The sequence below is a fragment of the Trichophyton benhamiae genome (genome assembly GCF_000151125.1).
Source record: "Trichophyton benhamiae CBS 112371 chromosome Unknown contig01106.0, whole genome shotgun sequence".
NCBI classification, from domain to species: domain Eukaryota; kingdom Fungi; phylum Ascomycota; class Eurotiomycetes; order Onygenales; family Arthrodermataceae; genus Trichophyton; species Trichophyton benhamiae.
The window spans coordinates 293,589-321,181 of NW_003315091.1; the positions used below are offsets into that span (position 1 = coordinate 293,589).

At 48.5% G+C, this 27,593-nt stretch overlaps 8 protein-coding genes across 8 annotated transcripts; 3 read left to right on the forward strand and 5 right to left on the reverse strand.

Moving 5' to 3' along the window:
* Nucleotides 1-356: 356 nt before the first annotated feature.
* ARB_01903 (uncharacterized protein) lies at nt 357-1,756 on the reverse strand (the record flags this gene model as incomplete). Its single annotated transcript, XM_003011875.1, has 3 exons — nt 357-818; nt 885-1,039; nt 1,105-1,756. 3 exons carry the CDS (start codon nt 1,754-1,756, stop codon nt 357-359), a joined length of 1,269 nt encoding a protein of 422 aa, XP_003011921.1.
* Nucleotides 1,757-4,177: 2,421 nt separating this feature from the next.
* ARB_01904 (uncharacterized protein) lies at nt 4,178-6,097 on the reverse strand (the record flags this gene model as incomplete). The annotated part of the gene is made up of 1 exon (XM_003011876.1): nt 4,178-6,097. The coding sequence occupies one exon, from the start codon at nt 6,095-6,097 to the stop codon at nt 4,178-4,180; it is 1,920 nt and encodes a 639-aa protein (XP_003011922.1).
* Nucleotides 6,098-6,692: 595 nt separating this feature from the next.
* On the reverse strand, nt 6,693-7,577 carry ARB_01905 (uncharacterized protein; the record flags this gene model as incomplete). The annotated part of the gene is made up of 1 exon (XM_003011877.1): nt 6,693-7,577. The coding sequence occupies one exon, from the start codon at nt 7,575-7,577 to the stop codon at nt 6,693-6,695; it is 885 nt and encodes a 294-aa protein (XP_003011923.1).
* A 615-nt stretch (nt 7,578-8,192) lies between these two features.
* ARB_01906 (uncharacterized protein) lies at nt 8,193-10,567 on the forward strand (the record flags this gene model as incomplete). The annotated part of the gene is made up of 3 exons (XM_003011878.1): nt 8,193-8,532; nt 8,701-9,052; nt 9,145-10,567. 3 exons carry the CDS (start codon nt 8,193-8,195, stop codon nt 10,565-10,567), a joined length of 2,115 nt encoding a protein of 704 aa, XP_003011924.1.
* Nucleotides 10,568-10,998: 431 nt separating this feature from the next.
* ARB_01907 (uncharacterized protein) lies at nt 10,999-14,095 on the forward strand (the record flags this gene model as incomplete). The annotated part of the gene is made up of 6 exons (XM_003011879.1): nt 10,999-11,216; nt 11,296-13,260; nt 13,367-13,446; nt 13,488-13,562; nt 13,663-13,780; nt 13,816-14,095. The coding sequence occupies 6 exons, from the start codon at nt 10,999-11,001 to the stop codon at nt 14,093-14,095; spliced, it is 2,736 nt and encodes a 911-aa protein (XP_003011925.1).
* Nucleotides 14,096-15,739: 1,644 nt separating this feature from the next.
* Nucleotides 15,740-16,102, forward strand: ARB_01908 (uncharacterized protein; the record flags this gene model as incomplete). Its single annotated transcript, XM_003011880.1, has 1 exon — nt 15,740-16,102. The coding sequence occupies one exon, from the start codon at nt 15,740-15,742 to the stop codon at nt 16,100-16,102; it is 363 nt and encodes a 120-aa protein (XP_003011926.1).
* Nucleotides 16,103-23,251: 7,149 nt separating this feature from the next.
* On the reverse strand, nt 23,252-24,112 carry ARB_01909 (DNA repair protein Dds20/Mei5, putative; the record flags this gene model as incomplete). The annotated part of the gene is made up of 3 exons (XM_003011881.1): nt 23,252-23,341; nt 23,405-23,458; nt 23,489-24,112. 3 exons carry the CDS (start codon nt 24,110-24,112, stop codon nt 23,252-23,254), a joined length of 768 nt encoding a protein of 255 aa, XP_003011927.1.
* Nucleotides 24,113-24,442: 330 nt separating this feature from the next.
* On the reverse strand, nt 24,443-27,208 carry ARB_01910 (uncharacterized protein; the record flags this gene model as incomplete). The annotated part of the gene is made up of 4 exons (XM_003011882.1): nt 24,443-24,867; nt 24,922-26,880; nt 26,938-27,096; nt 27,163-27,208. 4 exons carry the CDS (start codon nt 27,206-27,208, stop codon nt 24,443-24,445), a joined length of 2,589 nt encoding a protein of 862 aa, XP_003011928.1.
* Nucleotides 27,209-27,593: the final 385 nt, after the last annotated feature.

Consider the following 27,593-nt stretch of genomic DNA (forward strand, 5'->3'; position numbering starts at 1 on the left):
CTCGATCTCGGGCTCTTGGGCGGTTGTTGGTAAAAGAGAGAAAATCAATTTATAGAAGAAATCTATCAGCACCAATCCATCTTAGTCAGCACAACCTCACTCCGCCGTTGTTTCGCTCGGTGTAAAATGCAACGATGAGCTTGACTAGCGACACCCTGAGGGCTGCATTGTGAATGGCGGTTATAACGCCTGTGAGTGATATGAATCGAGAGAGAAAGAGTGCTGATGCTGCTTGCTTGAAGGTGAAGCGGCCGTGAACAGCTACAGTTACTCCATAGCTACGCCTGGAAGCTGCTAGAAAAGGGGGTGAGTTGCACATGGAATGGCTATTAAACTAATATCTGGTGATAGTATGCCTATGAGATCAGGGTGAAGGACTCATCGCTGTCCTTATCACTGCCAGTATCCCCGTCACGGTCATCATGTCCGTCGATACCATTGTCACTGCCACAGTAGACCGTCTCTGGATCACGGTAATCTGGAGTCATCAAGATGCTGTCCGCTAGGCAAATTTCGAGGTCCTCATGAATTTCACCCCAAGGCGATAATAGTCTAAAACTTGCCTTGAAGGTCATCCCATAGTAAAAGCGTTTTGGAAGAATGGAGCCAGAGACGTTCCGGGCAAGACTGAGCAACATACTGCGATCGAGATATTCCCCAGGGATGCTCCAAGGACGTCTGACTGTTTCTATTTCTCGAATCCAATTTAGCTGCCCGTGCCGCTTGATCATGAGATATGTCATCATAAATCTGAAGTAGAGATACCGCTTGGCTGGACGGTTGTCGTTCAGAAACTTAAGCTCTCGCCCATGGAGCGCCTGGGAAGTCCTCGTGAATCAGTGCCTCTCCCTAATTATTGCACGGAGGATATGATCATGACTTACGTTCCAAGTAACCCCCGGAGAGACGGTTTCGTCAAGAAAATCCGTATCTGTCACGATCAATTTCCACTTAACTTCTTCGCCCGGTGCTGAATCGGGGACAATCACGATAAACCCAGTATTCAGTGCTTTGCCGACATTTTTATGCAGAAGGAGTGCTAAATATCTACCTGTTAGCCTTCAACGTGCGCATGGGGTTGCATACACTCATTGGACAACTCACTATTTCGTGGCTCGTCTATATTGATATTTGTCGTCCCAAAAAGATATGCAATTGCGTTGGCATCTAATCCTTCTGGTACTAAATGGGTAGCTGTGACTTCATCATACATCGTCCAGCCCAATGCATGGCAATACCCCTGAGTCTCCAGAGCAGTGACTCTTTTCCCGGCATAGAAATCATCAGCTAACTTGCGGAGCTGCTTAGACATATACTTTCTATCGAGCTCCTTTCCAGGAGCGATGGCAGCTTTACCAATGATTGCATTCATGTAGGCAGCATTAATGTCGTCATTTCTCAGTAAAACTTCTTGCATATCCTGCGTAATGACACGCCTCTGTCGACCTATGGCTCTCAATTCTGAGACTATCAGAGCAGACTGTATGCTCAGTTCGCGGATATGAGACTTATATTCGAGGTTGGACAGATGTCTGAACCGGTATAGCGCCTGTATTGCAGACTTGCAGTGTTCGATATAACCACTTTCTATTACCAAATTATCAGTTTTAGATATTAAGAAGTCTTCAATATCTGACGGATGAGGCACTGATAATGCTCGATGGAGATTTCTCTTTGACTTGGCTAGTTTGGCCCAGTTAGCATCCGGCAGTAGAGGTTCATACTTCGAGGGCAGATATTCTTTAATTTCAGGCATTGTAATGATTATCGGAGTGCATAGAGTAGCAGAAGCGATAGAGGTGCATCCAGTTCCAACCCCAGGATTCCGTAGAGGTATTTATATGTACCGGGGCGGAAGATAATATTGAGGGTGATGCTAGGTAATCTAACAACTAGATAGATATTAGAAGACGACCAAATGGTACGAAGATATCTCTCTTCTCGGGCGACCCATAAGGCCAAGAGGACCTGATAATCACTCAAGCAATTGGTTAAGTTCTTATAGAAACTTTGTGTGATAATTTGTTGTGGCAATCTATATTGCGTAGTGGAATGGTAAGCTGGTCACGCCTCTACAAGTGCAAAAGACGAAGTATAATTGAAAACTACTTTATAGAAGTCTTATTCGTGCCACAAAGATGGATCACTACTAGTTGTGAGTGCCTGATGGTTGGAATATTGATCCATGATTCTCTATATCAGTTAACTAGTTGGTTGGTTAACCCGCCAGAGATTTATATAAAGTCAAGGGAAGTCGTTAAAATGGCCAAAACACAAACCAACATCCAATGAGAACCAAATTTCTTCGCAATAAAAGACAAAAAATATTAATACCACTTCCAGAACCGCAATGTATACCCAAGGTGATGATTTCCTCTATCAAAAACCAAACGTCTATGAATCGCAGTCTTCAGCGAATGGTCGTGCAGGAGACTCCCACTTGACATGGAGAGTATAGAGGTGATTTTCTCAATCATGGCGATTGACCTGGAAGAGTGTACCTTCAGTATATGATGCTGTTGCATCATATTTATAGACCTAGAGAGCTTATCCCCACTTATTCTTGAAGGGTTGTCACATCGCCTAGCTTTGGATGTCGAGCGACCAATTCCGGGTCGTCTGTAACATCGGGGTCAGGGTTAGAATAGTGCCAATGATATAGCGACCCTATCTCTGCAGCTAATAAGTGACTTCCCTTTTTGGCCCAGCAGTTTGATAAATAATTACAATTGATATCCTTGAATCTCAATTGTAAACCATCAGGGGGTATGTTAGAAGTCTCGAGGAGACATATCTCGTTCAATGTGGGTGGTCGAGAGTTGTAAGGTTTCCCGCGTCTAAACCGTTGTGTCCCTGCTATTCGTTGAAATTGACAAACGATCTGCAACATGTAAGTGTTTGCACTCTCAGAATCTTCGACTTTTATACAAGGGGCGTCATCCACGACATGTCCAGCGGTGGCTATCACCAGCCTCCGCGGGCCAAGATTTTCAAGCACCCCTATAAACCCAATGGTTCCATATGAAAAATCTCATTGAGATTTAGAGAAAATTGTTCAGGAACTATGTATGATTTTACAGCCTTCTTGCACGCTCTCGAGTTGTATATGGGCTGGTTTCCGCTGAATCAAAACTAGATTTGGCAAGTCTCGTAATTCTGGGGGAACAACAGGTTCTGCTCCGTCCCAATATATCTCATGGACTAAGCGCTCTGGGGATCCAGTGAGCCCAATAGACTCTGTATGAGCTCTATAAGTAGTCGGAACCCATTGATTAGTGCTCGTGATTCATAGAATTAACGGAAGCATATCACCTACGAAGGGAAAATTGTGAAGCATGAAGGAGCGATGGAATCTCTCAACACACTGGCAGCTACACTTTTGGTAACAGTGGCCCCTTCGAATGTCTTCGGGACAAACTTGAACACAAACTCGTCTGTCCAAGAGATGTTATTCCCCACACGATTCTCATGCATGAAAAGAAGGACATCTCGGAGGCCCGCCGCGTTCAAGCGAATACTCCTGGCCAGACGACGCTTTCTCCTGTGGCGATCGAGCGTGCCATTTTGACCGGGCCTGTCGTCTGGGGTCCAAAGGGCTGAACGATCGTTCGTGTATGCTGGTATTGAGCACTCCGTGACCGGTGTTGTAGAAGGCATTGCAATGGATATTATATATAAGGCGACGGCTGCTGCCACGACGAAGACGCCGATGCCATGGCAGCGCGACGTAACTTCAAGGAGGATGCAGCTATGATTTATATTCGTGTCAATGCTATAACGACTCTCTCTGCAGCTAATAAGAGGCTTCTCTTTTTGGTCCAGCGGTTTGATAATTCGTTTTCTGAGAGTCAGTGTCGTCTAAAAAGAAGAAGATTTGTATATCCATCGAAAATGTGGATGTTATTAGTCCTAGCTAGCGGCTAAACTTAAACTCAAATGCGTAACCACACCAACGCCGATAGTTAAAGAAAGAAGATGAAGACCCAACAGAGACCAATAATAATAAGACAGAAACATGCAAATGCCTAAGACGACAGCGCCACACGATATATGCAAGTGACAAGTTTGAAACGCCGGAAGAGGGTATCGCCCATGAAGAATTGAACCGACGCCATTTTGAATACCGTGAGTGCATAAGTAGGGTTAGTAGTTAGTTAGCGGAACACACTTTGTTCGTCTATCGGATGGTCATCTGCTTTGCCATCTTGCTTCCCTTGCTGCTGAGACCGGCCTCTCTGGTGGTGGAGGCGGCAGTGCCTGGCTTGCGCTCGAAGATCTTCCAGAACTTCAAGCTCTCGTCAGCAGCGGCGGTGGCCAGCATTTGGCCGTCGGGGCTGAGGCAGCTGTGGAGGACACGGGTTTCGTGGGCTGGGATCTCGACGTTGCGGACGAGAGATGGGTAGCTCCAGATGCTCAGAGAGTTGTCTGGGAAACCGCTGGAGCTGACAAGCTCGCGGTAGTGGTTGCTCCATCGGAGACTGGTGACCTGGGAACCGGTGTCGATGCTGTTGGTGCGGGCGCCGGTAGTGGTGTTCCAGAAGTGGATGTGACGGTCATAGGAGCCACCGCCGGTAGCAAGGAGGTTCAGTTGCCATGGGCACCAGCTGAGGGCCTTGACGGCAGCACGGTGGTTGGTCTTGGTGAACTTGGGAGCTGATAGAGAGCGAGAGTCCCAGATTGAGACAAGGTTGTCGTTTCCACCGGTAGCCAACTGAGCACCGTCAGATCGCCATTCGAGACCACAGACTTCGGAGGTGTGAGAGACGAGCTCGGCAGTCTTGTGCTGGGCGATGCGGACGTCGTGGTTGAAGACGAGACCGCTTCGAGCACCAGTGGAAAGAGTGTGTTTGTTCCAGCCCATAACACCGACACGGGTTTCATGGCCAAACATGCTTCGGAGCTTGGTACCTTCTTCGACATCCCAGATCTGGACTTCGCCAGTTCCGAGACCAACACCAACGTATGCTCCATCACCACTCCACTTGACACTGCTCACGTATGTGTCTGAAGGGCACTCAAGGAGACTGCTTACACCACCGGAATCTGCTGACCAGACGTACACATTGCGCTCCAAACCGATAGCTACCTGGTTGCCGGAGCTCCAGTCCAGCAGGTTGAGGTAATAGTCATCAACCAGTCCTGGGGCGTCTAGAACCCGGTCAGGAGCAGTCTGAACTCGTCGACGGAATTGAGCAGTTTGCGCAGTTGAGTGCTTGAGTGGACGGTTGTATTGCGAGCGAAGGTCGATTGGCTTAGAGGATTCAGGGGCAGCAGGCTTGAACTCTAGGATACGAGTTTTCAAGGAGACACCACAGGCATCAGCGAGAGAAGACTTGTACGCAATAGCCTCCGGGTCCGGACGTGAGTAGCTGCTGCTGCCACTGCTGCTGGTGGTGCTATCGTTGTCGTTAATTCCAAGATCTCCAAAAGCCTCGGCAAGATCGTCATCACGGCTGTGGCCGTTGATATCAAAGGCGCTAGCGGCATTTGCCAGAACGGTAGAGCCCTCGCCACTGCTGGTCTTGGGTCTCTGGGTAGCCCCGTCAGACTTTGCACTGCCTGCAGTGACTAGGCCCTCACTGGTGCTGCGGTTAGGGATGAACCTGTCAGCAACAGTGTGGGGGAGTCGGATGGTGGTCTTAGTTGGCTTAGACGCTCTAGATCTGGTGGTAGTCGACTCCTTCTTTGAGGCTCGCTTCTTGCTTGGCGTCTGAGACTGTGCTGGACCAGTTCCAGTGAGAGTCCAGTCTGATACCGCGGGCTCAAGGTGGCGTGGCTCCTGTCTGACACGGGCAATATTGGACTTTGGGGAGTCCCTGTAGTTACCCTTTGAAGCCTGTCGAGTTTTGGTCACTGACTTGGCGAAGTGGGAGGCAAGGTTACCGTTGCCATAGACTGACTGAGAGCTTGATCGGGCACCATCACCTGTCTGACGAGGCGGAGTGAAGGGGGATGCATCATCCTTGGATAGATTTCCAGAGAAGCTGGAGTTTCTGGCGCGGGGTGAAGGAGTGAGGGGGATGCGGCCGCCAGCGGTCTTTGTAGAGAAGAGGCCATGATGGCTCTTGATGGGGGTGCACACAGTAGCAGTAGACATTGTGTGTAGGTATAAAAAGCTATGCAGCTGGCGGAAATGCAAGTAGGGAAAGGGGTAGAATTCAGGTCGCTTTTTTGATAGAGCCGATCTATATAGGCTGATGCAAGGGTAACTCTGCTCGAGTAATGCAAGTACGGATAGCAAAGAGATGTAGAGTAAAGGAGATAAGTCGTCGACAAGACTTAAGAGGGATACGGAGGGGGAAATAAGGGTGAATGAGGGATGAGGACGAGGAAGAAGAAGAGGAAGAGTTGAAGATGAAGTTGAGCTCCTGGAGTTCTTTTATTTACATTTTACCGTTTCCAGGACAACGTTCGCCAAGCCACACTAACCCTTGTCGGACTAGCGAAAACTAAAGTTTTTCCGCGCCGCATAAGTGGGACCGCCAAGCATTGGTTGCCCCTGGACGTCACGTGCCTGGTTCAGATCCATGGGGGGACACGGAGCTAAGCTTAAATCCAGCGCCTTGACATGAAGCCCAAACCACCAATATAATGGTGTTCTACCATTTATGTTTAATAGCCACATATTATTTGGTTACTTCCCATACCTTTGCATATGTTGATCTTGATCTTTCAAGCCTGCTTTTCTAAATCTAAAAGAATATTTCCTGGTAGAACATTCTCACTAGAGCTGCTTCAGCAAGCCAAGGTTCTAAAAAGCTTTCAAATTTTTCCGGCCAATCATCGTCCCAACAAAAGTGTGTAAATGAAATCGCATAGTCCCAGTAACTTGGATACCAGCCTGCGTATTCCCAGTCCACCAGTGCAACAATATAATCGCACTTCTCTGGGGTGTGTTTGTCAGTTTTGTGAATCATGATATTTTTTCTATAGATATCAGAGTGAGAAAAGACTGGTCGGTGGCCCGAGAGTACACGATAGAGGTGGCGCTCGTAGAAATCGGACTTGTAACTGTATTTTTTGTTGTAGGTAAAGATGCTGCGGAGTTTGCCGGCTATAGCGTTGTTCACTTCGTTTTCATGAAGGAAAGGCCCAGATATACTCTGGTCCGCGGGATATGAGTAGAAAAGATGATGAGGCATACAGCCTTTGTCAACGCTGCCGTAGAAACCAGGCGAAGGTAGAGAGTGCATCCCGTCAAACATGTCCTTTAACTTGGACATAATATGCGACTTCTCATCATCCGAGAGCGCTTTCCAAAGCCCGTCCAAAGATTCTCCTTCGAGGAACTCCATAACAAGGAACAATCTATCATCCAAATCCCGATACATGGCATAGAGCCGTGGTGCGCGGACAATATTGTGCAAGTTATGCTCAACAAACAGAAGATTGTGCCCCTCAACTTCAGTTGTGCTCTGGCCATATTTGACAACAAAGTGCTGGCCAACTCGTGCCATCTTCTGTCCAAGGCGATCTTTAAGGAGTGTCGTGGACGACATGATCTCATCTGTAGTAGGGAGTGGGGCGGGCAAGCCATCTGTATCGCAGAAATATGGGAGTTCTACAGGAGTCCACATCTTGACAGCGGTTCTCTCGAAGCACAGAATTGCTGGAGTTCGCGCCCCAGCCGGCTGCAGACGTTTCCAGCTGAACTATCAATCCAAGGCTGATTCCGCAAAGTGTCGGTTCCAACATTTGCTATCACGGAGATAGCAATGGGATCACAATCCCGAGATCGCACCTAGAAGTAACCTTCCAGCTAGTTCAACTTTGAAGCCAATAAGGCGGAAACCCAGCTACTGGCGCCATTGGAAATGTAAAACTATTATATTTGGATAAAACCAGGGTATATAAGAGTGCAGGTACCTACAACCTAAGTGCCTCCTATGTCGTGGCAACGCTTAAATGGTGACCAACACAGCACGTGATCTGCGCGATTAAACTTTGCCGCCGCGCTTAAGTAATCGCGCGCTTTTCTAACTTTTTTTTCTTCTTTTTTCCTTCTGGTGATATCATCCTCTCGTCCTCTGCCCTATGCAACCTTGAGAGACAGCAGCAGGGCCTGAACTTGTTTGAAGCGGCCAACATCCGACGTCTGATGCTGTGGCCTGAGTCGTGACCAGCCTGTCTGTTAATGTTTTACGTGACTGTTATTCCAGAGTAGCTGCTAAAACAGCCCCATATCGCCCAGCATGTCATTCTCCATGGCCCCAAATGGGGCTGGGTCTCAGCAGCCAGCCCACCTCTCGTTGAACAGCAACGCTGGTGGTTTGTCTAACAACGCTGCCCCTGGCTTGAACCGTCCCCCCAACCAACACTCTTCCAACTACCACCTCAACGGCACTTCGACACCGACCTACCTCATGCCCACTAGCCCGCCTAAGAGTCGCCGCGGAAGCAGTGACGGTAGCAGCCCTAAGCTGGAGACTGCGGTTGGACAGGTCCCAATCTGTCTTGTAAATGCTTCCATAACGTACTGCGGAAATAATGAGATCTATGCCTTTGGAGGCTTTGATCAGGAGACGGATGAGGGTTCGTTTAATCCCATTGGTCTATCATAGCTTACAATCACGCCTGGCTCCTAACATCCCTGTCTGCTGATTTCTAGTCTACAACCACGTCCTAAAATTAGACCTCACTACCCGGAGATGGGCTCTAGTCGATAACTTCGGGGACATTCCTGGAGTTCGTATGGGTTAGTCCTTCAGATACTCTTGCTGTTTATCTCTGCTCTGTCTCAAGTGGCTAACACTAGTGGTTTCTCCCCAGGACATACCGCGTCTTTCTACCAGGGTGACAAACTTATCGTCTTTGGAGGAGAGAATGAACGTCCTGAACACCTTAACGACGTTATTGTATTTGATATCAAAACAGCAACCTGGACTTCGCCCGAAATCCGAGGCAAACCCCCACGAGGAAGAGCTCGACATGCATCCGTCATCTACGAAGATAAACTGTTTGTGATCGGCGGTGTAACAGGGGAATCAAACCTTATACTCGACGACATCTGCTATCTCGACCTCAAAACATGGACGTGGTCGCGCACATGGAGGTTTGTGGCTCGCTTCGACCATGCTGCGTGGGTGTGGGGTGGTCGTCTCTGGGTATTTGGTGGACTGGGTGCGGATATGGAGCGATGCACAGATCTGTGGTGGTTGGATCTCAAGGGTACCCCATCACTCGAGAGAATATCCTCAACAGAGCAAGGTATTATGATGCCAAATTCATCCCAGATAATGGAAAACAGCTACTAACAAGTTTAGACTCCCCAAATAACACTCCGCCAACGACTGGACGGTTGAACAGTTTCGCTCCCAATGCCGCTAACACCCAAATCCGATCAGCAAATTCTCGTCGTAAACCGACTGCACCAGGTGCCATATCTTCCCTCAAGTTCCACTCAGGACCGTATGTACCAGCTCTACGGTCTGGAACGCACTTCCACGTTTATTCATCGGGCCTACTCCTCGATCTCGTCACACCCTCTGAAACGGTCAAACCCTGGGAATGTAACCTGTCCACCATGGAGATGGACTCCCTACGCTGGCAGAAACTAGCAAATGGTCAGGAGATATTTCCGGTTGAAAACCGCTGGCACTACTGTACCATCGATGAGGCCGGAAGTACGGCCTGGCTGTTTGGCTCCAGCTCTGGAAACTTGGATCTTGGGGGAGATAACCGACTAGACGCCATACTTACTATCGATCTCGAAAAATACGGGGTATTGGGCCGTGAAGCCACGGAGCAGAATCGTATCCTTGCCTCAGAGCGGCAAAATACTCTGAGTAACCTCGGTGCTGGGCTTGCTTCGGTCTTTGATCAGCCCCCAGAGTCTGGTTGTGGGTCAGATTTCATCATTACCGCAGACATGGACGATGCTGAATTCTCGTACGGCCAGTCTGAAGGGGACGAAAGAGCGTCAGAATTCCTGCCCGAGGATGCTGCGAGATCTCCGCCGATACACGTTCACCGCATCATACTGTATGCCCGATGGCCTCACTTCCAACGCCTTTATGCAGCGAAAATGGCAGAATACCACACAAACAGAATGCACATACCGGAGCCCTACCGTGTAGTCAGAGCGTTTCTCTACTATCTATACACAGATTGTATCTCTGGGGATTCTGAAGTCAGCCCCAGCGTCCTCGAGGTTGCAGGCATGCTAGTGATGGCAAATATGTACGACATGCCAAAACTCAGACTTCTTTGCGTGAACCGCCTCAGCCGGGAACTCGACGTCGACACTGCTGCTATTATCTGGGAACGAGCTGGCCGCACTGACGAAGACTGGCTCAGGCGTCGTGCTGCTTCCTTCTGTCTTGCAAACTGGGGTAGAATCGTTCGCAGCGAAGGGTTCCGCTTGCTCAGCAAACAGAGTATGATCGACCTCTGCGAGGTTGTCGACACCGAAGCTCGAATTCTGACTGGGCATGAGGCTGAGCTGCGTGATATCCTTACGGAAAGATACGACGCCACGAGCCCAAGAAGACCACGAGTGGCCGTTGCTGCAGGAGGACTGGAAGACGACCTTGACATCGACGAAGAGGACGGCATGGAAATTTCCTGAACCCACTGTTTATCAGCTTATTTACACATTTGACCGGAGTTTTGGGACGGCTACCTTTTTTTATCTACGCGCTGGTTTGATACCCTCAGAGCAGGATTGAGGATATCGTATCCTACTTTCCTTTCTACATGCATATACGGTAGCAAAAATAGACTATTGACTGTTTGCATCTTAACCCGCCTCAACTATTAATTCATGTATTTGCATATAGATAGATAGATAAGCTTTTACAGTGCAATCAATGGTTTTTGACTGCCGTCGGTTCTCGGAATATTTAAGGTTTGACCCCCAAAAAGCAAAGGTTAAATCTCTTCGTTTTGTATAAAAATCGACCAGGAAACCACATCTTCGCCCACAACTGCGCTTCAATTACTGAACGAGCGCAAACCAGCGGCATAGATGCCGGTTGATGCAGTCTATTCGAATTAAGGATGTCCTCCGATGTGCAAAAGTCGGCGCCTTCTGGTGCGCCAGAGCCAGCGGCCTCAAAGGGACGACCGCTTGAAAGCGCCAGTGATGGAACACGCGACAATACCGAAGGACCGCCATCTAAGAGAGTGAAATTAGACGATGAATCGCCAGCTACTACTTCTCCCAAGCCTAAAGATGGCCCAGAGCGTAGAAAGGGACTGGCGCCAATAAAAGCAGAGTACTTATATCCCCCACTTCAACCCCGGATATCGAGACGTTAAATTATGAAGAGCATTGCTAATTGGAGTTATTCATAGATACATTATAACATTCCCTAAAGACGGATCCGATGCACCGGCTAATAATAATTCGGGACGAGATGACGACGCTGCTGAGGCAGCTGGATACAATGACCGAGACGGCGAGGGTAAACAGGGCAAGAAACGCCGCGAAAAGCAAAAGGGCAAAAATACAAACCGTCGCTTTCAGAGATCGCAGGATGAAAAGGGTCTATGCGGAACCATTACGCATAACCCGGAGTTCTCGCCAAAACCGTGCCAGTATGGTGATAATTGCAAGTTCGAGCACAACCTACGCAAGTATTTGAAGGAGCACAAAAAGGCGGATCTAACAACTTTTGGCGGCATTTGTCCCGTCTGGGATGCCTTCGGTGTCTGCTCTGCAGGATGGAGGTGTCGGTTTGTTGGGTCGCATATGGCTGAGCGAGAACACGAGGACGGAAGGAAAGAGCTGATTTTAGTTGAAGATGAAGAGAAGAAAAAGAAGGCCATATCATCTTCAGCGACAACCTCCTCGATTAATGCCACAGAATTGGGGGTTGTGAATCTGGTATCAACGGAGAATAAACAGTTGATGACAAGGAAGAAGTACCTGACACCCAAGGCGGATGCGTTCAATGACTGGATAACGGTGACGTCCAAGGAGCTGGAAGAGCGGTTCCATGGGCGAAATTTCGAAGAGGAGGAAGCTGACGGGAAAGAAACGAACGGCAAGGCAGAGGTAGACGGCAATGGGGAGACCAAGGCAAAGGAGAGCTCCGAAGAGAATAGAGCTCGATATACAGAACCGCCTTTCCTACCATCAGAAAAGAGAAGACTTTATTTTGGACCCGAAACGCCTGTCCTTGCACCATTGACGACCCAGGGGAACCTGCCGTTTAGGAGGCTGTGTGTTGAGCTAGGCGCCCAGTTTACATACTCTGAAATGGCCATGAGCTTGCCGTTGATGCAAGGCACCAAGGGAGAATGGGCGTTGATGAAGGCCCATGAATCTGAGATTTTACCCCCAACAATATCACCCAAGCAACCCGTCGTTAAGGAATACGATCACTCTCGCGATCTCAAATTTGGAGCCCAGATTGCAGGAAACAGGCCATGGCAAGCATTGAAAGCTACAGAGATCCTCACCGCTCTCTGTCCCCATCTCCGTGTCGTTGATCTCAACTGTGGTTGTCCAATAGATCTCGTTTACCGTGACGGAGCCGGCTCTGCACTTCTGGAACATCCATCCAAGCTGGAGAAGATCCTCCGTGGTATGAATGCTGTTTCAGGGGAAGTCCCCATCTCTGCCAAAATCCGCATGGGCACAAAGGACAACTACCCCACTGCGCTCAAGCTAGCGGAGCGTCTGGTTATCGGTGGTTACGAGTCTAACGAACTTGGACAAGGGCCAGCGGGTATCGGCGCACTCACTCTGCATGGAAGAAGCCGTCAGCAGCGGTATACGCGTGAAGCCGACTGGGAGTATATATCCGAATGCTCAGCGTTGGTCAAACGACTTAATGCAAAGAGAGATGAGGTCTCAGATACCATCCGGGAGCCAGATGAAAGACATCTCCCACCTGGAGGGAAAGTATACTTTATTGGAAACGGAGACTGCTACTCACATGCAGATTACAATACTGCTATTGACAAGTCTGGCGTTGACAGTGTAATGGTAGCACGAGGTGCGCTAATCAAACCTTGGATCTTCGAAGAAATTCAAGCCGGTCAATACTTGGACAAATCGTCCTCTGAGCGACTAGCGTATATTGAGCGCTTCGTGAAGCACGGCCTTGAGGCATGGGGATCTGACGAGCACGGAATCGGAACCACGAGACGATTCTTGCTGGAATGGCTGAGCTTTACTTGCAGATATGTTCCGGTCGGTATCCTGGAATACCTCCCGCCCAAGATCAATGACCGGCCCCCTGCATGGAGAGGCCGTGATGACCTGGAGACACTGCTCTCAAGCGACAACTATCTTGACTGGATCAAAATTTCGTAAGTGACCAAAACACCTTACCGCTATTCCATGCGTTGCATGCACCCGTTTTCTTTCCTTTCGTTGAAGAAAGAGTAGTCACTAATGCATCTTCCCTGTATGCAGTGAAATGTTCCTTGGTCCAGCAGACAAGGACTTCAAATTTACTCCCAAGCACAAGTCAAACAGCTACGATGTTGCGGAAGGTTAGAGTGGCGGTGGCCCCTGGTCATTCACTTACTTGCAGGCAGCCGAGATATGTCACTGCTGCTGGATCCCGCTGGACAGGTACAGGTGAATGTTGACGATGAAGCCGGCTTGAGTAAATTAAGAGACCACGTCACTGTGGTGGCAGGCTAACTTGATAGACATTGAATGACAGACCATTAATCACTGCTTGACTTGACATTCACTGACCGTAGATGCCGTCTATATAAACCCCCTGAATTCCCCCAACTTCCCAAATCCTTTTCTCTTCCTTTTTTATTTCCAACCACACGAAACTTCCTCCCTTCCTCCCTCTCCCTACTGGGGTTGCAGGTATGTGTTTGCCGTCCCCTTGTCGGGGGATACAGCATCACTCTGCATGTCCATGAAATTGACCACTTGCCGTGCTTGTTGCTGCTTCGACCAGCAGTAGAACAATGCCCTGCAACTCCTTGTTTCCCAGGGGATTCTGCCTTCTTCAGGCACATAGATATCAATATACCCGAATGCATTCGCTCTGGTCACGGAGGCAGCATGATTCAAGGGTCTCTTTCTCTGGACGATGCACATCCCGAAGACTGCACAGAGGTCTTGTCTGGCATGCACAAAGACCAGGCTCCGGTCCCCTATTCAGCAGGAAGAGTTTGATCCAACCCCCATCCCCCATGGCGCCCAAGGACCATTTCCGGCTGGATATTTAGAACGGGGACACCATCCGAGATATGGAAGACATGCGTTCTTTGCTAGACAGTTCCGACGTCGACTTTGTCTCTAAGCCCCAACGGTGTCAGGATAAGATGTGTTGTCATGAATCTTCCAACCAGAGACACCATAATCGGGACCTCACTCCCTTATGTGCTGCCTCGCCTGTGCCCGATATCTCTGGCCGCCCTACCGGTTTATATGAATATTATCATCGAGGGGGTTCAACGAGAAAACCGCGGTCCACTCTGTTAAGGGCAACGGCCTTCTAACAAATTATATTCGATCTACTCATTGAAGCGACGACACTCAACACAAGCCTCGAACCTGGAGTACAACGGGGACACAAGTCCCGATCGCTACAACAAGCTTCAGTCGATGTCAGTTGCCAGACCAGCAATGTAACAAAAGTCCTATCACAGTGCAATATCTTCTAGGCGATGCTTGGTCGTCCACGGAATTAAGAAGGACTGCCCCCTTGAATTGAATAGTACAAGGGGACTATATCAGCTGTTACTGAATCCTGTAAGTCTAGTTTTTGGCCTCTCCTTTCTCTACCTTGGGTACATTTCTGACTTCTTTTAGTATCTGGGAGACCAGTTCTACTAGCATGGATTAATAGTATCAGCTCCCCGTTTCAAAGTCGCTTCATTACAAAGCTTAGGGAATGACCCCCTTAGATACTGTCCTCGGAGCTCTCTCGTTCTTATATCCAAACCACATCAAGGCAACTAACTAACTTAATACTGCTTAGCTATATACAGTGCAAGCGATTCAACGAAGGTGCTGTGTGCTGGATCCAAGCCCGAAGATCCCCATGAACGAAATACCAACACACCGTCCTTAGCAAACGGAATATTATGTCGCAAAAGCCTGGAGAGAAGCAGCGGGATTTAATACCCGGGCCTACATCACCCAGTGGCCTTGCCAACCGATATGCACAGGTTCCATATGCGTTCCCTGCCGCCATCTAGCTCACCGGCCTAGGGCCTATCTCTAATGCGCTGGTTGGAAGAGTCAATTAGAACAATCACGCCGTTACCTCTGAACTCTCAGTCCTACTCTCTAGTAGCAAGGAGGCTCACCGACACCTCAAGGTATGGCAACAGCTTGCAGCTAGCTCCTATAATATGACATTTAAGCAAATGGTCTAGGCTAAAGAGCACATATACGGGAGATATTCATACTTCAAGGCCCGAAGAGAAGGTAGATCAGACAAGCCACCGGCCGGGGGCTTCACCTTAGGATCCGCTTACTACCTGCTCCCTTCGAACTCGACAGTCGACAGCAAGAAACTATGGCGAAATTCCGCTAAACAAGCGGTTCGACCAAGCAGACTATTTCTTCCGAGGATATTAATCCCGATTTACTCCCTCAGATACTTATCGTATCCAACGGAAACAACGTATGTAGCCAGACCGCGAATCTTGCTACAAAGTTGTTCGATAATCGAGATCTACTTACTCGCAATCTTTGTGTGCATTTAATTCTATTATCCCCTTCGAAAAAGTATTCGGCCGATTCCACTCCTGTTCAAAATGAACAAGTCAACCGCCGTCTGGACAGCTTGATGGCGAATGCCTGGTTGATATGGATGGTTACAAGAACATACTTGGCTGCACCAAAAACCTCGACCCTCGCCTTTTCCAGGCTTTTGCAGGTGACAAGGCATGTCTTTGCAAGGCGATTCAATCCGTCTACCGAAAGATTGGCAGACTACCAGATGTCACTGCTGCGAAATATATCACCAAGCGCAATCCAACTTTGTACACCCTGCTTCCAAGGGATACGTCTGCGTTCTCGAACCTTCAGCATTTCTCCTTCAACGGCGCTCATAATGTTGCCCATATCGTGGTTCCAAAAGAGTGCTTTGCGAACCACAACGTTTACATATATTATCGACTTTTCCACTTCGGCTGTCGGCAGGCAAAGAGCGTCCGGATTGTCGGTTAACTCTGACTTGAACGCTTTTCTTCAAGCAAGCATTTGAAGGCACTAAAAAGCCAACCAACGGCTGCGGCTCTATAGGACTTGTGCAGGGTCCTCTGCAAACAACAATCGCCTCTACTAAGGACTCGGCTGGAGGCTGGTCGGATGAATGTCCCGTGGAAGGTCACATATCCGAGCCAACCCAGCAATGTCGATGGCACTAGCCATCGTTATCGTGTGTAGGGAAGTGGGGAGGAACGTCAGCTTATTCAAGTTTACTCTACTCATTCTAGCCATTTCACTGGCATATTCGAGGCTCGTCGAGATCCCTATCAGGTAATTATTTACTATTAACTTCTCTCTAAGATATTTTATCTCTATACTAACACTTATCTAGCTGGTTGAAGCGTGAACCTTCCCAGCCGGTAGGGGTCTCGACGAGCCTCCTAACTATGCAGCAGCAACCACCCGCTCCCATCTACTACTGTTGCCTGGGGGTCCACCACACCCTGATCTTCAACCCCCTTCCCGACCGCACTCCAGGAGTGCCTCCGCCGCCAACTAGCAATAAAGTAAAATATCTACCCCCCCTCCCCTATATCCAAATAAATTAAGATTCTAACGGGAAGATATATTAGCGGCATCGTTATCCCCCAGCCTGGGGCGGACAGCGCGGTTACCAACATCACTGGGAACCAACTCTCGGAATGGAAATGGAAATGTATCTCGCAAGGGATTTCATATTGAGCATCATGAGGCCCGAGACGAAGACTACAACTTCTAGCCACCCTGAAAGAGATACTTAAATTCCCGAGAAGATGACAAACGAGACACACGTCCATATCAAATCCAACCAAAATAGACGCACATACCGGGCCTTGCATCGGTTCTAATCCGTCAGTAAGAGCCATTCGAACCAACGACAATTGTCAATGATGTCATGACTTACCAGGAACACACCCCAACTCACCCCTTATATGACGCCCGGGAGATCCAATACTGAGCAATCCATTATGGACTCCACCGAAAATCATAGGGCTAAGCTGGGATTGATCAATTTCAGAACTCGTATGATGCAATAAACCTGCTCCGGAGGCCGAGCTATTTCTGACCACCTATAATGACACAGTGTTTGAAAAGCAGGACGAATCACCAGGGAAATGGAATACATATCGAGCTTGACGGAATCTCCTCTCTGGACCAATGAAGAGGCTTGCAAGGTTCACTCGTCACGATATTCCAGCCAGCCATTACTGTGCTAATACCCCCGGAAGGTGTGGCACCGATTGGTGCCACGCAAATGCAGAAATTGTCCCAGAACTCAGAGAGAAATACATGGTGGAAAACACTCGCTATATTGTCGCATCTGCGCGTCAGAACAAGCTATATCCAGCGCTGCCACGGGCTCCTGAAACTGCAGAAAACCTACGATTGTGTTGAGTCGGTCGATTTTTGCTCAGGGGCTGCTAGGTGGCTCCTTGAAAGAGACAACTTATACGGAAACACCTGATGGAATCTATTGAATGTGTCAATAAGCAGTTCGCAGTGTGGGAAAATACAGCTAAAACTAAGATGGACACACCATTTGGTCTGCAGACTGTTAGGATTGTCTCTACTAAGCGGTTGCAGAATAACTCAAATATCGAAAGGCCATAATTACAAAATCGTCGCATGGAACTTTATGGGAACACCGCGGATCAAATATACCAAAGACCAATATTATATATACATGGCAATTGACTGCAAGTTCACCACTCACAAACCGCAGTATAGAGAAATAAATTGGCTGATTGAACGATTGCACGAAAAGAACGGTAAGACATCTGGCTGCAAACCCCAGTACTGCCTTGGACAATGTCTTGTGGCCGTTGATAGCGGGTTTTCGAGCAAATCCGAATTGAGGGATCGATACCCGACAAAATCAGATATCATGGAGGAGCGCTTTTTGCGCTGCAAGCCGATGAATCTGTCTGATGACAAGAAAGGCTGATCTGTGCTGGCGGAATTGATCTTTGCTCGGCTTGATATCCACACCTCTAGACCGGTCTGATATGTCCGGGCCCGCAAGACTGTGAACGACATTTTACATTTTACATGCTGTCCTCTGGGCTCTCATCATCAAGTGAGAGGGAGCCTTGAATCATATTGGCGCCTCGGCCTGATCTGATGTATTCCGGCACATTTAACTATGTCGATATGCCTGAAGTAAGTGGAGTCCTCATCAACAACAAACCGAACTGTGGATGGCTGCGCAACGCATACTTCAGCTTGGGACAACAACTCATGAGGCAAGACGTCGCCTATTATCTGTGTTATATCCACTTACGTCCAGGCCACGAGTGGAAGCTGATATCCTATCCGTACTATGCGAAGTTCACACAGCCAGGGGCACTGGTGCCAGCGATACATATCAAACTCGACCTTAACCTTGTCCATGATGCTCCTACATGCGGCATAACCTATATCCCCGGAGAAGGTAATGCGATTTGCACAAAAAGGGATCGTGCCAAGTAGTCCCTCAACACAAAGCAATTTGGTCTCCAGCCCAGCTATTGACCTGTATAACAAGCATAATGGCTGGACGGCTTATTACCTTGTGAATGAGGGTTTAGGATGGCTGGTTGGGGGAATGGATATTCCCATCACGTCCGGACAACTTTGACACTTTAACGCAGGAGGAACAAAATCAACTTGACCAGGACCTTGAAAAGGAGACTTTCCACAAGTACTACGAGGCAAAGGTAGAGCTGTCCGCGACGGGGGACACCTATCTGCACCCAAGACGGACAGACCACCGGACCTGGGGGTTTCTTTCTTTTGATTGAATCCCTTAGATGCATCGTGGTCCTTCCCACTATGAAGACACACCAATCGTCTTCTCCACGGCATGGAACACCTTGTACAGTCTGACTCTACCCAATGATCTGCTTCGATAGAACTCCGCCGGATCCAATATACCAATATGATGCGGCCAGAATATATATGACACTACCGAAAAGAAAACGACGTCAGCACCAAAGAAGCTGAGTGAGATGCTATCAAACCGCCGGGCCAAAAAGGGGAGACCCCTACCCCTACCATGCGTTCGATGCTTAGGGAACTTGCATGCCAAAATAAACCCCGAGAGGGACTTGGTTCTTGATCTCGACTGTGCTTATGAAGCCGGGGTGTCCTGCTCCCGTTGCGCATGTATAAGCCATCCTTGTGACGAGCTGCAGAGAGAGTCGTCATATCATTGACAACTACCTTCAGTCTTCTCCTGGGTTTAGTCACAATAACAAAATGTTATGCATTCAAACTAAGTGTCAGCGACAGTATTTTGCAGCACCCAGACCACATATGCTTCAGATACGGAATACACTGATTCCAAGCTCTTGTGCTGCAAAATAACACCAACACGCCCTTGCAATCGACGTACCCATTCCTCCTTTGTTTGCACCACCACGGACATACATCCATTGGATCAACTCGGAGAATTATTCAATAGCCAACTATTGAACAATCCTCTACTTTCATGGTTCCAGAAGATTGCGCGTGGCTTCCTAATAATGGCTAACCCTCAGGCTATCTTGTATACGGGGGCCACTGTCAAATGGTTTCTTTGGCGTGGAAGTCACCGAAAACATGCATTCTATGCATCTGCCTGTTTGCTTGGGCTCCGACCGTCTTGGTGGTTGACTGGCATATTTGATACATGGGGTGCTACCTGATCTTATCGCTACACATGCAACGATAACTATGAAACAGACGACATTATTCAACTAAAACCAATATACCTAGTGGTCGGTGTGGAAGATAAAATACCGCGCGGAAGGGGTGAACAAGATACTCCAGATTGAATGGCATCACGAGCCGAACAATGATGCGTGAACCCACGTACATTTCTCACATTTCAGTCAACTATGAGTATATCTGCAACCTATGTGATGAGATATTATCATTCCATCGAAGAGGATTTAAGCGATGCTACAAGTGCCATACACTGCTGCCTGGCCGGTATGTGATGATAGAATAGAATCGTTGGACCAGCGAATGGACCAAAAGGCTACGCTGGCTTTCAGACACCCGTCGGCGCTGCCGCTCCTTTTACGGCGGCCGAATTTCGTTCCGTTTGAACCTGATGATCCTAGGGATGGGCCTTTCTCGAACTGCATCTGGTCAGGAAACCCAGGCAGACGTTCGTGGCGCGAATCACAAGTGCGACGAGCAGCTAAAGATATACAGCAGCATAGGGCAGATAGTGAACTGCAAAGGACCTGGTATCCAGCTAATCAACAGCATTGGCGCCAGACTTCATCTGCGTGCAACTACGCTTCGGCCACTACCGCAGGCGGCACAGCAATGCGAGGAAGATGAGCTATCGTGGCTGCTGCCCTGCTGTGCCCAAGGTGTCGGATGAATCGCACAAGACAGTAGTGGAAGTGAAGGAGCCGGCACTGCGTCCTCCGCTGCGGCATCGAGCATGCATGGAAGCTATTAAGAGCCTCGCGTGAAAAGAGAGAGTGAGAAATAACGGAGGATATGGACAGCCACTGCTGCTCCTGAGGCCGGCCCAGCGGCGACGCTGGCCACGTCCCATCCCTTCCCTCCTCCTGGAGCGGGTTGGCCCATATGGGGTCGCTGTGGTGTTCGGCGCGATAATCGCGCTGGTGGGATTGTGTTGTTTTGGCCCATGGGCCATGCGGCGCATACTATGTGTAAGTTGTAACCTGCCGACAATAACCTGACATGACTCTGACGTTTGACCAGAAATCGGCAAGCATTTTTGTTAGGGTAATAATGTGATCAAGACACTACCTAAAGAACGTCATACCAGCAAGAGCGCTATGAGCCATGAATATGTATCAAACCGCTGGGCCAAAAAGGGGGGCCCCCAATTGGCTGCAGAAAGAGTCGCTATATCATTGACACTAAGTGGCCGTTGAACTGTGCTCTGACTCTGGTTTTGGGCACTGGTTAGTTAAATACCAGGCACCTGTTATAGAGTGCTTTACAACGAAGATCATCATCCGAAAAGGAGAGCGGCAAATCAAAACGCTCACTGGCAGGCCATGAACTAGATACACTGCTCAGCCTGGCTACTATTCCCCAGCCTAGGGGGATGCACCACACCGGACCGAAAGAGTCGTTGCCAGAAATCATATAACTAGTTAACTAGTTGTTCCAAAACCACGCGCCAGGCTGCTAAGCCTGCTACTCCAACGCAAGCAAATGACGCCAGATGAAGCAGAGCCTGGGGAGGCAGAAGAAACATCAGCGGATGTATTAGATCGGCTTTTGATCGGGGCCATTGTTCCTCTAACTACTCTTGGAGCCCATTTTTGAATCCGACTTCCCTCCTGGATCCGATAACTGTGATGGCAACCATGCATGGTGAACCATACAACAAAGAGACGATACCTGGTTAATCGATCAGCTTATTCGACGTTCTTGCAGCAATATCACTACATCCAACACTTGCTCCGTGTATCTAACTGAATAAACACCATAGATCATTGCCAATTAAGCATGCAGCAACCACAACCCACTGGCCCACAGTAACAACAGCAGTAACAGCCTGGAAGACGGCAGAGGAAGCAGAAGCAACAGCAGCTCTGGCGGGTAGATCATGAGTGTCTGGGGGCATCCGCCGGCGCCTCCCAACCGCGCAGCCGCAGCCACCTGCGCCAATCTACTACTGCTGTGTTGCCATTCAAAGGCAGCTGTGCGTGCCAGTAACTAGCCCGTAAGGTCTTATTGGGCTAGTTACAAAAAAATAGATTCCACATGGCCCGACAATGCCCGGCGGAAACTCCTCGTCGAACACCCACACGCATTTATATCTATACTTATTGAATTCGAAATCACATGGCTATGGTGGTATAGTGTGAGATGATTAGCTGCTCTTCTGGGAGCAATTTGGGGGGATGAAGAAGTACCCCAAGTGCTGGATAGAAATTCAACGCTAGCTCCAGGCCTTTAGAGACGGATTCCCACGCTTTGTGATTAGTGGACCCGTACTCCAGATTCTCTGAACATTCACTTTGGGATTGAATGTTGGACCTCTGGTACACTAGGTATATCAGGGGTCAACATTCTAACCGTTGGTTTCCTCAACCCCGGGTCCTCCTGGGGTATCTATAGTTCCCCCGTCATGCCTCTTCCATGTGCTCGTTGCCTTGGGAATCTCTATGCTGCAACCAACCCAGAGCCCGACCGAGTGCTTGATCTTGACTGCGGCTTCGAAACAGGTGCAGTCGGCAAGCGTTGCGAAGGCCTGTATCGCCCTTGCGAGGCCGTAGGTCGATCCTTTTCTTCCAGCCTCATCCTGCACAGTTGCAGATGAAAGATGTGCAAATTTCCGAGGTTACTATAGGCGTTTCCATCGCGCGGTGAGCCCTGGGAAAGCTTTTGCTCAAGGATCACCTTTGCCTGCGTACCCGGACGAAAGCGATAGCAAAGAGTAGGAGCATGTTACAATGTTGGATGGAAGACGGTCACAGTTATGACGAGCGCAACAAGGAGCCGCGATGATATGACGGTTCCGTGAGATAAAGAAATCGTTCAATTGGTAACTAACTTAGCCAACTGTAAATATATCTCTGTCTTCGACGCAGCATCTTCCTTTTATCAGTGGGGGGTTAAGCCTTAGCACCGCGGCCGCTATCTCACACAGAGGCCAGGAAATATTCAACGTAGCCATAATGGGCTACACGAATTCCGTACAAGATGTCGTATATAGAAAAGGAGACTAGTCCTTCTACGTTTTTAGCACTGGTCAGGAAGTAGTTCAGAGAGAAGAATTTGAATTTTTGATTTCTAAAATATAGGAATTTAATACGTAGGAAAAACAAAAATGGAGGGTAAAGAGTATTCGTAACAAGTTCTTACGATTCCATGAAGTCGTCCGACTCTTCTTCGTCCCCCCAAGGGGTATATTCTTATTGCAATTTCAGTTCTCCGTCAAGTTCAAATTAAAAAAAAGGAGTTTCTCAGCAGTTGATATGTATAAAACTGCGTCTGTCTATTACCACATTGATAAAATTATACATTTATGATTGGATGTAGGAATACTAATACCCGTTCAGTAGGCGGATGTATGCACCTCAGTCATCTTTCACTCGGTGTAACCATGCTCGTAGGTATAATACAGATATAGAAGTCATAGTAGGACTAAGATCGTAGCAACAATCTTCAATCGATCCATCTCTGGCTAGCCTTATCAAAGCCAATGACTTTGAGATCGACATTCAGGCCTTTAAGCATCATGTCAATGGTAAAAGTCTAGATAATCAGCCAGTCAGAATCAATTTCAACAGCAATCAACCACAAAAGGGGGCCACTCACCTCATCGTCATTCTCGCTCTCTTCCTCATCCTCTAGCTCGGCTTCGTCCTTCTCCTAAAAATCAATCATCTCCTCCAACTCTACCTTCCTCCTCTCCTTCTCTCTCTCAATATCACTTCCAAGATCTTCGTCTTCGTCGTCATTATCATCCTGCTTGTCGTCCCACCCTCCCCACTCCTGCTGTCTCATCTTTCTCTTTCGGATCTTCTCGTTGTATACTCTCACCCCGCCCATACGGTTCACTTTGTCCTTTGCACTGACAAACAGGTCCTCGGCTGCGTCCCGGCTTACGCTTCGCCATTTCTGTTTAAGTATCTCGAGCTCGCCTAGCTTTCCTTTCTCCAGGATGTTTATTGCCTGTTCGAGGATATCTATTTCTTCGAGTTGGCGAGCCAGGCGGAGCTGTAAACTACTCATCTCTCTTTGGAGGGTGGAAATGCGGGCTTTGGGAGTCGTAGCTGATGAGATATGTGCGTCCTGAAAAGGATTCTGTCCGGCGAGAGGAGTTTGGGTACCAGGTGAGGGCTTCCATTTTATGGTGCTATTGACGAATAACCTTTGATTGGAAGAATCGGTTGATACAGACTGCGAGAAGACAACAGGTTCTGCATCGGGTCCTTTGCGGAGGGGTGACTTGAAAGGCCTCTTCAGGGTATGCGAGCCATCGCCGAGTCCTCGTTTCTTAGGCAGAGTCAGTTTGACCTCCATTGTGTCTGATTCCGTGTGTAGACTGGAACCCTTTCGTGCTATTGTAGGCGACATGTGATGTTGTTGTTGTGTATGGATATTTCGAGAGTAAAATGCAGGAGATGAAGTCGACGTCTGTATTTCCTCTTTGGGCGATTACTAAGGCGATGTAGGGGGCTCTGTACAGACCTTCCAATCCAATGTAAACAAAGCTGGGCGCCCGCAGGAAAATAAGATCAAAGACTTATTGTTCAAAGTAACAAACAGTGTAAATTCTCCAGGTGATGCATGCTAATAATAACAGAAAAAATAAAACGGGTATATGCGTAAAACATGTGGCACAACAATCTACTACCGTCCAAGTCCTCCAGCAACCCACGCTGCAAAGTTGGGGTCATCCGGTCGTGGGAAGAAGCCCCTATCTTCTGCTGCATTGCCGGCACCATCAGCTCCTTGGTTTTGTTGCTGATTATTGGCGTTGTTTGCTTCTTGGGCACGACGAGCTGCCCGCTGCTGGCGGAAGTGCAATAGAAGCACCAGGGTAGCAACAAGCCCAATTATGATAAGACTCTCTAGGATACCGTCGTCAAAATCAAGGGCCTCCTCGTCATAGTAATTGAGATCTTGGTCTTGAGCGTGCGCATGTCCGGTCTCATCTAGGATGGCGTCAGGGTCCGCAGCAGCTTGTTGGCGGAGTGCTCTCTGGTATGCTTCTTCTTCATTATAGTTGATAAAGTGTGAGATCCACTCCTTAAATGTCCGTGGAGTATTTACATCTAGTACCCATTAGCCATGCTACTTGTGATTGGGCAATGGAAGTAGAATCATACCTGGTTCTGCGTTGATAGTATTAGCCTTCCCTCGTATCACCTTATTCCAGAAATTCCTAGCACGCAGTCGAAGAAGGCTGAGTGTGACCGGGAAATATGCCTCTTGGTTCGTTTCCAAGGCAAGGTCATAATACCTCTTGGCCATGGGGAAGTCCTGCTCAACATGAAGGCCGTTCTCATACATCCAGCCAAGGTTCCAAAATGCTTGGGCACTGTGGCCTTCAGCTGCGGAATGATAGCAGGTGAGTGCTCTAGAAACATCTTTCTTTGTGCCATAGCCTTCAAAGTAGTAATCTCCTAGCTTCACCATTGAGTCTATATTGGCTTGTTTAGCAGAGCGGGCCCAGTATATGAACCCCAAGGCTGCGTTGCGCAATAAGGACGAGCGTCCGCCCCTTACCCATGGAAGAATAGGATCAAGGGATAAAACAGATCGTTTCTCGTCGAGAAGGTATGCAACATTTGCCTGGGCGCTCTCATACCCTTGTTCTGCTGCCATGGTAGAGATGATCAGAGCGAGCTCCTTGTCTCCAATCTCATAAGCATCATTCGCTTCGGCAAAAGCGGAATGAATGCCTTCGGCCTTTTCGGAGACTATCTTGTAGTACGCTGTGGCAACTCCACAATGGCGCTGTCCGCCAAGGCCCCGGTCTGCAATTCCGGCGAGGTAATAGAGGGCTTCCATACCGCCATGCCGAGCGGCTGCTTCAAAATATATCGATGCCGTGACAACATCTCCTTGGTCAAGGAACAACGCTCCAAGCCGCGTTTTGGAGTAGTAGTTGTCCTGTTCCGCTGCGGCTTTAAAGTATGAAGCGGCCTTCATTACATCCTGTTCGACGCCATAGCCATGCAAGTACATCAGCCCTAGATAATGCTGGCACATTGCATCACCGTTTGCTCTTCCTCGTGTAAACCAGACTTTGGCCTTTTGGAAATTCTGCTCTGTGCCCTCTCCACGAAGGAACATCAGGCCAATATGGGCCGCAGACTGAGCAGCGATCTTGTCAATGCCTGGTGGATGGCTTGGGTTGATAGAGCCGTCCTTGGTCCAGTATTTCCTTGCAACTACCACGAAATACATCATGGCCTTCTTGTAGCTCCTTTCCAGCTGGCGTGATCCTTCATAATAGAGCTTCCCAAGGCCAAAGGTAGCTTTAGTATCACCCTTCTTAGCCATAAGATCGAGATACTCCAGCACATCATCCAGGCTCGCATCGGCACTGGAATGGACATCCCTCATCGCGTTGTAACCAGCACTAGACACACTGGCTCCCTCACCATACACGCCACCTTCCTCATCAGCCCAACGGAAGGCCTCTCGACGCCAATTAATACCGCCGGGTGGCCCGGATCTATACCATGCAATCGCCTTATCGGCTACCTTCTTGTACCAATATACCGCTTGATCGCAATCCGGAGCGGCTCCAATTCCTATGTATCTCCGATATGCCAGCGTCATCTGTGACCTAGTATTGCCACCCCTGGCAGCAAACGTGTGGTATAGAAGCGCCTTGCCCTGATCTCGTTCCACAACCCCGCCGATTCCAGTTGCATACATGAACCCGAGCATGTATTGCGCAGTACTGTTTCCAGTCAAGGTCGCCAACGCATCGTAATATCGGAAGGCTTTTGAAAAGTCGCGTGGGTGGGTATAATTTCCGTAAAAGTTCATTTCGGCAAGGAGAAATGTAGCATCTGAATTATTCTTACGAGCAGCCCCCTCCAGTAGCCGGACTGCTTCCACCAGTTTCCCATTTTTCTTGGTAAATCGACTTGATGACAACTGATCCGATGACGGTGCATTCATAAACAAAAGGTAAAACAACTCGCGGCCGTAGTAGCTCGCATGACCAAAGATGCCAGACGGACGTTCGTATTTCTTGGTAGGGACTTTTATCTTGCGGAGGATGTTCAATGCCGTTTCGACAACTGGTTGATCTGCAAGAGAATGCTCAGCTAAAGCTCTAGACCCGTAATTCTTCCAACAAAAGTGCAGAGGTGTTCCTTAATTACCGATAGAGTACTCGCGAGCATTGTTGCCTCTCGCTCTAGCCACTGGGTTCTCAACATCGAGTGAGCCTGGGAGCGGTAGGTCCGTAGGGTTAGATTCTCGGTTTGTGAGGTCCTCCCGTAAATTTCGAGCTCCGGCCGTTATGGCCTGTAAGCACAGCACTGTGAGTACGGCCAAATCGTTAGCATCTTAAGCAAGACCTGAGTGGTGCGATGTATGAAGCTAACCTAACGCGAGGACGGCCAAACTGTGCCATCTCCAAGACAAGATCATCGTATCTAAAGGAAGGGTCGGTCAAGGGCTGTAAATCATCGCGATTGTATGCCTGCAATCGCTATTCTATATTCACCGGCGTGGTCACTGTAGAAGAACAAACAGAGTGCTCGGGATCCAAGAAAGCATTTGATAGCCTCAAAAGTGGCCAGATAGCGCGAACAACAGTCCCCAATAAAATTAACCACGCTAGTCACTTCATGCGCTTACTAATAACATTCGTCACGAAGATTGCTGCATGATTGCTTTTCTCGAAGGCTCAGGGAACGACACGTGATATGGGCTTTAAAATACTTCAACTAGAATTAATTTTTAGATATAAATTCTAATATATCTACAGACTACTTATTCTAATTATACTTGCTGTGTTTTAATATACGAGCTA